The sequence below is a fragment of the Chelon labrosus genome (genome assembly GCF_963514085.1).
Source record: "Chelon labrosus genome assembly, chromosome: 20".
Lineage (NCBI taxonomy): Eukaryota > Metazoa > Chordata > Actinopteri > Mugiliformes > Mugilidae > Chelon > Chelon labrosus.
In genome coordinates this window covers 22,132,216-22,145,864 of record NC_140353.1, presented here as the reverse complement: position 1 = coordinate 22,145,864, position 13,649 = coordinate 22,132,216, and the positions used below count along the sequence as shown (strand labels likewise).

At 40.1% G+C, this 13,649-nt stretch overlaps 1 protein-coding gene across 1 annotated transcript in view; it reads right to left on the bottom strand.

The window, feature by feature from the left end:
* The window catches only part of pxdn (peroxidasin), a 41,499-nt gene extending 28,200 nt beyond the window's left edge, over positions 1 to 13,299 (bottom strand). Inside the window, exons 1-3 of the mRNA XM_084568947.1 lie at positions 12,846 to 13,299; positions 3,027 to 3,098; positions 2,218 to 2,289 (exon numbers count right to left, since the gene is read on the bottom strand). Of these exons, the coding sequence (XP_084425073.1) occupies positions 2,218 to 2,289; positions 3,027 to 3,098; positions 12,846 to 13,030 (329 nt within the window). The 5' untranslated portion in view covers positions 13,031 to 13,299. The remainder of the gene's footprint in view (positions 1 to 2,217; positions 2,290 to 3,026; positions 3,099 to 12,845) is intronic.
* Between the last annotated feature and the right edge of the window lie 350 nt (positions 13,300 to 13,649).

Sequence of the window (13,649 nt, the reverse complement as noted above, 5' to 3'; positions counted from 1 at the left end):
TACAAACAGTTGAGCCTAATGAGCTTTGTAGCTAAAACTGAATCCTAGACTAAGACTGACCAGCTTTGCCCGATGATTAGTAACTGATATGTCAACAGTATAAAAATGTATTCAGATGGGGAGCCTGTACTTTAAGGAATTAAGATGATGTAGTAATTAATAATACAAATACATACAAAATTAAGTTTATGATAAATAGTTTATATACTGTATTACAGTATGTGACTACTGCAGGATGTACAACTAATAATAATATTAGGAAGGGTCTCTAATCACTGGTGTTGTATTACAAAAAAACTAAACAAACGACATGCAGTATATAATTCTTTTTTGCTTGATTTTGTATTTATACAATCAATATTAGCTGTTAAGGTACCCTATTGACCACAACAAACTCATGATTATCTATTATTAACTCAGAAACTCCATATCGTTGCATTTGCAACTATAACATTGCCATCCTGGAAATATCTGTACAAAACAAACAGCAAAATCTGTGGTCCAGAACTATAGTGACAGCACACTAGACATACTGCATGTATGGCTGCAATCCTTAAACTGGTTTAAATGTTCACTTCACTTTGGAGTGCTCCACTGTGGAAGCCTGATGTCCTTGTGAATAAATGTGAATAGCAGCTGTCTGACACTTAGTTTGTCTCCACTCAAGTGCCAAATTGATTGGGAGTTGTTGACATATGCATATGGCTTCAATTCAGTGACCAGACGTTTTTAAGAAGTATTAATTGTCAAAAGAAGAAAGTACGGTACATGTTACACTTCAAAAACTTGCACTTATAAACAAAAAAATTATTTCACATTACATAACTTTACATTCACACATTAAAAAATTGTCTGTTTTGCCTGTCTGTGCACTAAAGCAAACTTTCGTTCCCGATTGAACAATCTGTTCTAAAAACAAATACACAGATGGATGCAAAGCACCAGAATTATGTGGAAAAGATAACATAAACAGGGATGGTGTTTCCACAAAGCAATATGTTGACCATTGATTGACTTATTTATGGAGGTAGTTGTAGGAGGGAGGCTGTTGTATAGACAGACGCCTGGCCATTAGACTTTTAGGACGTGAAAGATGACAAGGATGGGCTTTACTAAGATTCCAAGAAGTGAAGACATGGGGGATGCAATCTAACCTCCAGCTATAACACACTGAATCATCAGGAAGGGGGGAGGGTGAAAGCACACCTCAGCCTAATCACAAAGGTTGGGGCAATATTAGAGGCTTTAGATCATCAGTGCTTTAAAGTGAGAGATGCTCTGTAATTAAAATAGTTACTAAATAGCTACAGGATTTAATTACAACGTGAAGAGGCAAAGAGAATGTGTGTGTTTGTGTGTGAGAAGAAAGGCTCATATATCTCTTATTTTCTCTCTCTTGTTGAGTAGAACTCATATAGTTGCAGATTGCTCTAAAGCAAAGGTGTACTGATGTTGTTTCAAAAAGGATCAAATGTTTGCTTTTGCAAATATGCCACAAAAGCCAACAATTTCCATGAGATGTATTTACTTTTTCCCCATGAGAATACGAGATCTCGTTTCAGGTGTTCACTATTAGCAGTCTGGTGATGGAACAGTGATGGAACCATATGACTTAGTCATATGGTTTCTAGTATACTGTTTATGCGCCATCTGACAGACTTAAGCGGACAACTAGTTTGCCTAATCAGAAACAAAAGAAAATATGATGAGATCTTTGATGTTAAAATGTACAAAACAATGTAGAAAAAAAGGAAAATCATATACAGCAAATGTGAAATTAAATCATATTGAACCGTGTGCACTGACTTTTTCTCACCAAAGCTGAGGCCAGCGGACTGATGAAACTGAGAAAAACTAGCAATACCACAAAAACTCTGAGGTTACACAATTCTGTTCTTTACTCTGCCTCTACATCACGACTTCCAAACACATACTGCACATAAGCACGGAGGATCAGACTAAAGTAGACCTTTCACTGACACAATTTCTATAAACAATACTGATACATTGTCACTGAGAAGTCTAGCAGTATGGTCTGTCCTTCATTTTTATAGCCAATAAGCAGCCAGTAGGGCATGTTTCAGCATGCTTTCTATTCTACTAATTAAGATAAAAATCCTTTAAGAGTGCTACACACTGCCATATTGTGTCAAAATCACTTGTACTAAGTACCACTTGTACTAAAAAACACACAAATATGACACGACAGCAACTTACAGATATTTGAGGTTTTCCAGGTCTTCAAATGCCCCCCTGGGGATCCTTCGTACATGATTGTTATTGAGGAGGCTATGAGAAAAAGAACAGACACAAAATGAATGCATTTCTGTCTGTACAATAGTAATACTGGTTAAGACAAGATACTTTAAGATGTGTTATTGTTAAGTCTGTGGAACCACAACCTGAATCCATGAAGAGCTTTTCAGGATATAAATCCCCCAACATGGCTGGATGACTGGTAAAGCTGGTCTTTTATCTCGCTTTAGAAGATATTTAACACTATGAAAATACATCTAAGCAGCATATCCATGCCCTGCACATATTCACATACAGTATTTATCAACTATCAGGGATATATAACTGAATCAATGCACTTTTTAATATAATGCTAAAGATTTGAAAAAGGTGAGGTTGATTTTAATTATTCCAGCATTGTGCAGAATTCACATATACAGTCTAAAAGGTGGTCATCTCAGCATGCCTGAACCCATACTGTATAGTACTACTACTAAGATTGTATTTACATTTCAATGACTTATCTAGGAGGCTGGACATATGATAAACATGCTCATGGCTGGAAGTGAAACAAATTAAAAATAAATAAATCCCGTGCTGACCTACATGTATGAAACCACAGCAGAGTAGAGAAAGTATTAGCCATGTAACACAAAAGGTGGTGTTTCTTAAACAAATGAAATAAAAATTCAGCCGAGTGATTTTTTATGGAAACGGCTTTGATACATTTTCAGGAGAAGTCTTCTTGTTTTAAAATGTCTTACCAAAAAAAATGAGAGACAAAGACTTACAGTGTGTTGAGGTTCTTTAATCGCCTGAAGGAACCCGGTTGTAAGTCCTTGATTTTGTTGAATCTCAGGTCTCTGTAAGAAAAAGGGGAATATTTTCAGATGCAGGAAAGAATAACACTTCGCATATTTAGGGGCAAGCTGTTGATAATTCAATAGTTATACTTGGAAGATTCCTTAATATAAATCAGAAATACACGTCTGCACAGTCGACAACAGAGCCAACTTGTAATAATGTCGAAAGATAATTGGACAGATTACTCATCTCACATGAATGTCTTTGTCTAGCTTTAACCATGAGGGCAGATTTAAATAACATTTGACCCACAAGCGCAAGTCTAGTTGCTGCAGGCCAGCAGCGTTCAAGATATTTCTCCTGCAATGTTCTAATATAATTTGGGTGTGTGATTATAACAATATATCTTGACAAGACACTAATCACTATTGATTTTACAACAAAAGACTTGTCATGCCATTAGTGTGCGAACATAAGACCCTATAGTGCAACTGACCATGTGAACATAAAATCATTAACCCATTTGTCATCAGCAGCCACATGTAATGTTATTTTTGTGAAACATGAGTCATTTCATCATCATGAAAAAGCTGATTGAAAACTCCTTTCTAAGAGAAAGATGACAAGAGCATTTGGAGGGAACCACTGAGCAGAAATATCACTGAAATGAGGAAAGATAGAACAACATTAACCTTCCTACTCCAGAAAGCTGAACTCCCCCACTAAGAGCCGGGGCCTGTCTATCAGCATTCTTGTTAGCCAATGACCTTACAAAGAAAATGATCTGAGACTGGGTCACACGAACATAACGTACTTCACTGATTATGCAAAACCATCAGACAGAAGCTGATGAGGGCCTCAAGGTGAGTCTTTATTCAGTGGAAGAAAAAACACTTTTCTCTTTTTGTTTCTGTTAAATGATGTGGAACAAAACGTTTCATGCAATTAAATCAATCTCCATTCAAGCACACAGATTTAATTTAGATGCTGTATTTTTCCATCAGATGAGTATCCATCTTGTCTAGTCCCCTTGATGTACAACAAGAAAAGGCGATGTGAAGCTATGCATTCCTGTTTTCTTGTATTTCTCTCTGAAAATGTGGGCCAAATAAAAAAACTCAACAGATTTCAAAGCCAGTGAGATGTGCCTCTGAAAAAGCCCTCACATGTGGATCTAATCAGAGTAAGTCTAACTTTTTCATATGCTGGCTTCCTTTCATATAGTCTGTGAGATAGCGCAAGAATCTATTCAAAGAACTGCTCTGTAAAGGATACATTTTTGCGAAAGATTCTTAGGATAGTTGTGCCTGGTATCTGTGTGATACACTTCTTCATATCAAAAAATACCTACATTTAGGGATACCAGAAATATGAGAGTCTGTACCACTACCAATAATTTCCTAAATTTCTAAGTACAGATCCAGATGTCTGGGTTTAGGCTGTCTGTGACTTGTTCCTGGTTAACAAATATATACACAATTCACAGTAGACATGTCGCTCAAGCACTAAACTGCTGCCAATCTGCAGGTTATTGTTCATTGGTATTGTTATCTCTATACTACAGCAACGCTGGTACCTACAGTACCATAGAAAAACCATTGTCAACACATCCACAATTTTGGCATATTCTTGGTATTGGTGCTCATGTCATCCCTTCTTTAAAGACTAGGAGCGTTGCTATGACTAGCTGTGACCAAACCATAAAACCCCACATTCAGAAAGTTGTATCAAGTATTTGAATCTAAGAAAATGTCTGTGTCAATAAACTGAAACATTTTAAATGAAAACAGAGATGACAATCGTCCATGGAAAGAACACGCATGGCACCCTTAGGAAAACATCTTTCTCCAGGCAACAGGCCCATGGTAAAGAGTGCACTGTCCAGACATGCCGAGGCAGAGACTGCCCTTCGTACTTGCCTCCAGCTCTTAGTGATGAGAGCAAGGAAGAGGGGGAAGGACGGGGAGGAGGGGAGGAGGGGAGCAAGCAAGTAGAGCAACATGCTGATTCAGGCAGTGCTCCTCGGAGGTGCATACATGAAAGGTACGGTTCGGATTTCCGATGAAGCAATAAAGTCCCCTATACAGTCCTTACGATGTAGTACTGGCAGAAAGTAAAACATTATCGCACATACTGTGTTGTACAAACTAAAACCTGCTTAATAGATAATACCCTGACTATACTCAGAGGAGGAGGTTGTTAAGTGACCAGACTTAACTTTTCCCCGATGGCTGGCTGGCAGTCTCTTTGTCTGTCTTGGCTGCAATAACTGTGTTTCTTAGTAGAGAAGGCTCAATAAGGACAAGCAAAGTGTTGTCTGTGGCAGCAGGGTAAAGCATCAGCTGTCAACTGCAAGAGAGAAGAGACTCAGCTGACCAGAAAGTCCTGGAAGTATTTAAATTGGTGACATCAGCCCCTCTATATCCCACCAGTGCTATGAATCTTGCAGACTGAAAAGAGGCTTCATCATGGAATGGTAGCACTGACAGTCTGAACTGTACTTTGTTTGTTTGACTGACTGTTTTGACTGAGATTTGTGTTCTGAAACTCTATTCATTCAGCAACCCATCTGCACAACTCACACTTCTTTCCCCCTGCAGAGCAATATGGCTGTTCAAAGACACTAAGTCATTAGTTCTACACTACCTTGGGGATGTCTTGATCCAGTAGTTTTGATCAGTATAGGGGCCAATCAAGGCATTTATAAAATGAGATGGGATTGAGCACGTAGGAAAACCCAATCTTTTGTATTTTTTTTAATGCTGTCCTACACCAAAACTAAATCTGAACATGTTTGCTGCTACACTGCGTTATGGGTCAATCCTTTCCCTTTAAGGGACGTGGTCTTGTGTAATGTGTGTGTAATGTAAGTTACTGTGTACTTGTTGGAAAGTGAGTGAAACCCAACACTGCTAAAACCTAGCCGCATGACACTGCTGTCTCTACACAGGGTAAAAAGTGGCGAGAGTGCTAATCTGCTGGTATGTTAAAGTAAAAGCTCTAGTTCACAAAAGTTTGACGATGTCACTCTCTGTCCTTTTACCTCATCACTGTGAGGGTGGCCTAAAAGCAGGGGTATCCCTGACATGATACGAAGCCGTGACTCCGGGATGGTAAGGGAGCAATTGGGAAATTGGGAAATGTGGTGGTTTCACTAACTGCACAACAAATATGTAACAAAGAACAACAACAAATATACAATATGATTGCTTCTATTTAAAATATGAAAGAAAAAATGGACAACTACGTCTCTAGAGCTGATCTTTGGTGATTCTGAAACAACAGGAATACATGCAAACAGAAACAACAGAGGGAAATGCATGGGATACATTCAGTAAACAATGCTGAAAACTGCCCTGCAGAGGTTTGGGTATACTGCGACTGTCCAATGTTTGCATGCTATTTAGGGACAGAGTAACTCTGGGCCCACACAAGACATGCAGTACTTATTTATCAATGTCTCAGTATAAACATTAACATGCCAGGAGCTTAACTCACTGTTTAAAACACTACAAACACTTACAATCCTCACCTAATATGTGAAGAAACCAGTTCAGATAAAGAGAGATTGTGATGTTAACACAAATAAGCACACAATGACAGTAAGGAAATCATAGAGCTGGTATGCAGCTTCATCTGCCAAATACCTCCATTTAATGCTCAAATTACAATGTTGCTTGTCCAACTTCAGGCTAAATTTAAAGAAAATTTAATTTAGCACAAGCCTCTAATCAACCAGACTCTAGCGTGTGCATTATCAATAAACACGGAATTTACCATATATTATGTATTAACTGACTTATATATATATTCACACAGCAATCGAAACTAATGTTATGCTGAACAGTCACATCAAAATCATATGATGCTGAACAGTGCAAACACTACAGCTCCAAGGACAATTCCTGTAAGAGGTTACTGTAAAAAAAAATGTTTTGGCCACAGCAACAAGTGAACTTGCCTGCTGCTACATTCAGCCAGCATCCGAGTGCCATGTGTTCACCTATCCTCTCATTCTCTCCCTCTCTAGTCAAGGGACCCCTTTAGCTTTCTGACACATGCCCGCATGAACTTGCCAAGGACTCTCAGGCAGGCGTGAGTCATTCTTAGTTAAACAAGAACATAACTGGCTCTTCACTTGGTAGGAGAAACAGTGAACCAAAATGTCCAAACATGGCTGCAATGGTTCTCTGCAAAACACATCCTGTGTGAAAATGACAAGGACTTGTTTTTTGTGGAAGGAGAGCTGGTGCATAGAAAGCGCGTATCTAAATTGTTCACAGCATGTACCATTTGAACGGATAAACACAGTTGTGGGCCATTACAATTAAAATGAGCTGAACATGAAGTGAGTAAATGAAAAGCTCAAGTTATTGTCATCCTAAACCTTTTTTCCACTTGCTTAAATTCCATATACTAATATTAATAATATGAATATCTAATGCTGTGTGTGGTGCATTTGCTTTTACCTTTTAGTGATAATACAAATACAAAAATCAGACGATAACAGAACAACCAATATGGTACAACCAGCTTGATAACCACTATGAAATGTGACTGAGAAGTGGTTACATTTAAAATAAGTGAAATCAGCGTTTATTCAATATAAATCCTCAGGAGCTAAATGAGATGAAATGTTAACCAGTGATCTTCCAAATTTGACTGCTGTTCTGCATTGGTTGGTGATACGAAGGTGCCAGTGGAGTTCCTTTCAACAACTATCTTGGGCCTCATCTCCATGTGCAAATGAGCAAAGCTTTGGGGATTTCTGGCTTTGCATGCCATAATGCTGCAGAGACTGAGAGCCTCACAAAACCTGACTGCAGCAAATTCCAACGAGACTCCATCTACTCTGCCTGACTCCCTTTACCCCAGTCACACCAGGCCACTGTTAGAGGGCAGTAAGCAGCGTGAGGGGTACAAGTCATGAAGACATTTAAGCAGAGAACAATGGCTGAATAGGCAGAAGTGATGCAAAGTCGAAAGTCCCATGACAATGTCTCACCAATTCCAACTAAAATGATTCACCAGGAGCCACAGACAGCAGATTTCACTCTTGTCCTGGATACTCAGTCTATTCAATAATGCTGTTCATGAGCTGAAATTATGGTGTATTCACAATATGAGCAATAAACGTTACAACTTGATCAGCGTTGCCAGTGACATTGCTGGTTTGCAGTGTCACTGAAGCCTGTGACATCATTGACAGCGGGGTTTACATTGACAGTATACACCAATAAGGCCTGACATTATGACCGGCTGCCTAGTATTGTGTAGGTCTCCCTTGTCCCTCCAAAACAGTTGTAACTCATCAGAGAATGGACATGGTCCTTCTGAGGGTGTCCTGTGGTGTCTGGCAACAGAATGTTGTCAGTGGGGGCTTTTGGGTCCTATGGGTCGAGAGGAGGGGTCTCTGTGGATCATCCCACAGATACTTGATCAGTTTGGGATCTAGTAAATTTGGAGGCCAGGTCAACACCTTGTGCTGTTTCTCATGTAAATCGTTTTTGTGTGTGTCTGTGTCAGGCTGCATCCTGCTGGGGATGGCTGCTGCCATCAAGGAGTGTCATTGCTATGGGGTGGGGGTGCCTGGTCTGGTCTAGGTGGGTGCTACATGGTCATGGTCAATTTACTTCTCCTGTCAGTGGTTTTAATATTGTGCGAGTGAAGCAAACACATATTGTCTGATGCACCAGTGGAGTGATGAAAAAGTTGAAGCCAGCTCAACTTTCATGTTGTGCTTCTCACCAGATGTTAGCTTGATGCTTGACGCTTTAATTGAAAATGTGTTGTAGTTTGTCGCAAATTAGAATCCACCATCAGAGGTAGCCCCACACTCAACAACTGCATCTTTTCAACCTTTTACATTTGACCTGGGTGCAAGTTTTACGAGTCTGTCATACCAGGTACAGCAAGCTATTTAGAAATTACAATGTTATGATTTTAAATACTATGAAAAATATACTCCACTTCGTATTAAACTGATAAGAAGAGTGCAGATTGACATATACACTAATATGGCTTCAATTGCTAGCAGTTTTGTTTTGTTTTTATACAAATAACATCATATATTGCCTGGCCAAAAAAGTCGCCACGAAAAAAAAATGTCACACACATATTTCGTTGGACTGCCTTTAGCTTTGATTACAGCACGCATTCACTGTGGCATTGTTTCGATAAGTTTCTGCAATGTCACAAGATGTATTTCCATCCAGTGTTGCATTCATTTTTCACCAAGATCTTAATGATGGGAGAATCTGACCACTGCACAAAGATTCTCAATGAGGTTAAGGTCTGGACTCTGTGGTGGCCAATCCATGGCACATAATGTTGCTGAACACAGACCTGACCAACTGCAGCAACCCCAGATCATAGCACTGCCCCCACAGGCTTGTACAGTAGACACTAGACATGATGGGTGCATCACTTCATCTGCCTCTCTTCTTACCCTGATGCCCCCATCACTCTGGAACAGGGTAAATCTGGACTCATCAGACCACATGACCTTCTTCCATTGCTCCAGTCTTATGCTCCCTAGCAAACTGAAGCCTTTTTTTCCTGGTTAGCCTCACTGATTAGTGTTTTTTTTAAGGCTACACAGCTGTTCAGTCATAATCCCTTGAGTTCCCTTCGCATTGTACGTCTGGAAATACTCTTACTTTCCCTATTAAACATAGCCCTGCTCCAGATATGCTTCGATTTGTTTTCACCAAACGTTTAAGTGATCGCCCATCACGATCAATCAGGATTTTTTTCGGACCACATATCTTCTTTGAAGACAATGGTTTCCCATCATCCTTCCAGTTTTTAATAATGCCTTGGACAGTTCTTAACCCAATTTTAGTAGTTTCTGTAATCTCCTTAGATGTTTTCTCTGCTTGATTCATGCCAATGATAGGACTCTTCTCAAACAGACTAACATCTTTTCCAAGACCACGGGATGTGTCTTTCAGCATGGTTGTTTAAGAAATGAGAAGCTACTCATTGCATCAGTCGGAGTTAAATAACTTGTTGCCAGATGAAATATAATTGCCCATGCAGTAATTATCCAATAGGAGGCTCGTAAAATCCAGGTGGCGACTTTTTTTTTGGCCAGGCAGTGTATATCGTGTACATAAAGGCGTGAAAAAGTAACTACTGCCAAAGCCTTCATCACAGTACAAAAAGACGCATTACATTTGTATTTTCCTTTATTGATCCCTCATAGGGAAATTCTTTCTCTGCATTTAACCCATCCATTTGTTCACACAGCAGTGTGTACACATGGAGCAATGGAGCTTCATGTGCAGCGCCTGGGAGCGGTTTAGGGGTTAGACCCTTGCTCAAAGCAACTCAGCCGTGGACAAAGGACGACGTGAACTTGTGACCTTACAGTCCCAAAGCTTTGTCTTTAACCACTAGTTCACTGTTCCCCCAAAGTAGAGGCCAACTGAATGACACCATACATACAAGCCCGATGACAGAACAAAAAAGTACTCACTTAACACATGTAGTATGTGTACTCTACATATACACATAATGTGCCATAATGTTAACCATCCTACACTTAGAACACCATCTTGAAATCTGCTTGGAATTGAGCCCTGTTTGAGCTGCTTAATTAAGTAAAACAACCATTGATTGACCATTTGATGTTCGTAAACTAGTGCTAATTCACAAACATTAATTTCTCCAAGTCCAAGCAAATCCCTGGGAAGAAATACAGCAGTTTCATTACAGAGAGAGGATGTAATTTACTACCTCATACAGTCCGTGGAGAAAACAGCTGAAAAATAAATGTAGGCCAGTAAGAACCAAAAAATCTGGGAAAAAAACTCCCATGTTTCTTGGCACAAAGCCCATGTGCAGTAGTACTTCTGAACTAAGACTTTTTATTTTATACTAAAGGGGCCCAGATGAGAAACAAAGAGATGAATTTCAAGAGGAAACTCAAAAACAAAGTCAGTTTACTACCTTCCCAAAGATGGGTATACACTGATTTCATTTTTAGAGCCATGTATGCATATGTAACCAACTCATGTCCTTAAAAATACTTTTCTTGTTGTTCAGCTGGACCTTAAAATCTAATAACAACAAAGACAAGTGACACACATTAAGGAGTGACTTAATAACAAAGAAAATGTAATCACAAATGAAACTGAATGAAATCTAGGACCCAGTGAGAATACAGCTGTAAAATGTGTCATTAAAGTGTAAACTGGTGTTCAACGACGTTTTGTTTGCCATAGTAACAGAAGTGCACAACAGCTTTGCTTTACATCACTTTCCACAACCTGTGCTAACACTTCTCTGCAATCTCTCTGATAAAGGACATTTTAATTTGACTTAATAGTTATGAGATTTAATTTGATCAGCAACAGCAAACACACCATAAGATGCAAAGACACAGCTCTGCTTGCCCTTTGAGACTGCTCACAAACAGTGCCAGTGTAAACTCGAGTTTGCCATAGAGGAGTTACCCTGGTGTAGATAAAAAGTCATGTGTTGAACTCTTTAGCAGAGGGAGGGAATGCCAGCTAGGAACATGAATTCACGTCTCGACATGACAGTCAAGCAAGGGGAAAGCAACAAGTGGGTGCAGCATCAAAGCTCAGCGGCATGAAAGCTTTTGGAAAACCATAGCCCTTAAATTCAACAGAAAACTTAAACAATCCTTTCATTGGTGTGGTAAAGGCGGCACTTTTATCTTTCGTCTGGGGGGGATCTGGGCAGGGTGTACCATGCGCTCTCTCCAAGGCTGTGGACTGACCACATATGGCAGAGTCTGCTGCTGTGGTACTGCCTGGCTGAGTTGCCCCTTTGTCCCCCTGCTTACAAGCTGAATGAAGCTATTTAAAGGTCCTTGTATTACGGACTGAATGCACAACGATTTCTGTGGTAAATTAAAGACAAAGGGTGCCACATAATTTGAATACTCAGACAGATGTGTATCACTGTGTTCACTTGTCTTGGAAAATGTGGCCAGCAACATCAAAAAGGAAATTGTTTAATTGGGTGACTGCAGGACAGTCCTCCTGACAACCACAACACATTCACAAGTGCTTGTCAAGTCAGAACAATTTCCTTCCTTTCATCTGAGGAGGAGCTAAAACAATGGCGTTTAACCCAGACAACAAAACCCTTCAAGCACAATGATAGGTCTTCCTACGGCAGAGAAGAAAACTACTTTACGAATTCATCTAAGTTGTGAAGATGTGGTGTAAAATCCATAGAACAAAATCTCAAACCTATTGGTCAAATGTGACTTTCAACAAAGTCTCCTGGAATCTTTTCCCAGAACAGTATAACACATTCAATGAAATATCCAGGACTAAACTGTGGTCCCGATTAAATCTCACTTGTAGTGTAATTGCCTTTCAAAAGAAGTCATTAATCTGCACAGAAGAAATATTACTGTTTGTTACTCAGAACAGCTCTCTGGTGCCTGCAGTTGACTTGGCCAGCTGTGTGACCCTAAAAACCCTGTTCATTAACCTCTACAGCCCACAGCTGAACTCACCAGCAGGTGTCATAACTTTGTGAAGCTTTCCTGAGACATTTGAATAACCTCTGCTCCAACATAGGATGACTTCCGCAGGCCTTAGTTTCAATTAAAACTTTAGTCAGTGATTGGAAATCCAAAACTTTTAGCATTGTTATTAATTTAATAATCAACACAGAGCTATCAACCACTGTAACCTCACCGGTGGCTTTAAATGTGGAGAAGTGCAGAGGCCTCGTCTACATGCTTTAAGCATTCATTACATTCCCGTCCTGTGTGCCTATGAGGGCTGGTTCCCGTTAGGTTTGAGGAAAAGGCTACTTACAGAATGGTAGTCTGAGGAGAGACTGTTGGCACGGTTTCCAGGTTCAGATGCATACATCTCACGGTGGTTCGGAAGCACAGACAGCGACTCGGACAACAAAGGACAAGCTGTGGTCCGTTAGCAAGCATTAACAAGGCCACCGCGAGAAGACACGGAGAAAAGAGTTGGCCAGCCCGCATCGCCATTGCTAGCAGTGAGCCGAGCAGAGCACAGACCGCCAGCTGCCCCGCTCACACACTGGGAGAGGCAGGCAGAGGGAAACACACACACACACACAAAGAGAGAGAGAGACAGACAGACAGACAGACAGAGAGAGAGAGAGAGAGAGGGAGAGAGAGAGTCCAAAGTCCAACCGAGAGCTCAACGGAAAAGAAATCACGATTGTTAAACTGAACAGTTCCTTCTGGCGACAGATAGCGAGAGAGGACAACTCACGACATTTTACTGGTTCTTTATAAATCATTACAAATAGCTCATTTAAAGAAATGCTACATCCCCCCCTCCGTCCAGATTAGTAATTCCTCGTGAAACTTGAATTTATTACTGCGGTAAAGAGCTATGACAAATTAGCGCTAGCTGGAAACCCATCATATCCTAAAACTTCTCGGAACACATTTTGGAAAGCAGAGTTAAGTGAATACAAAAATGAAGTGGTGGAGGATACACTATATATGGACACCATAAATAGCATGAGTGACAACTCCAATAGATGTGCATTGCTCTTAAGAACAGAAAGTACAGTGTAACCTCAACCTGCACCATGGAGTCCCGCTAAGCCAAGCAGAGATGGAAAAATAGGGTCCT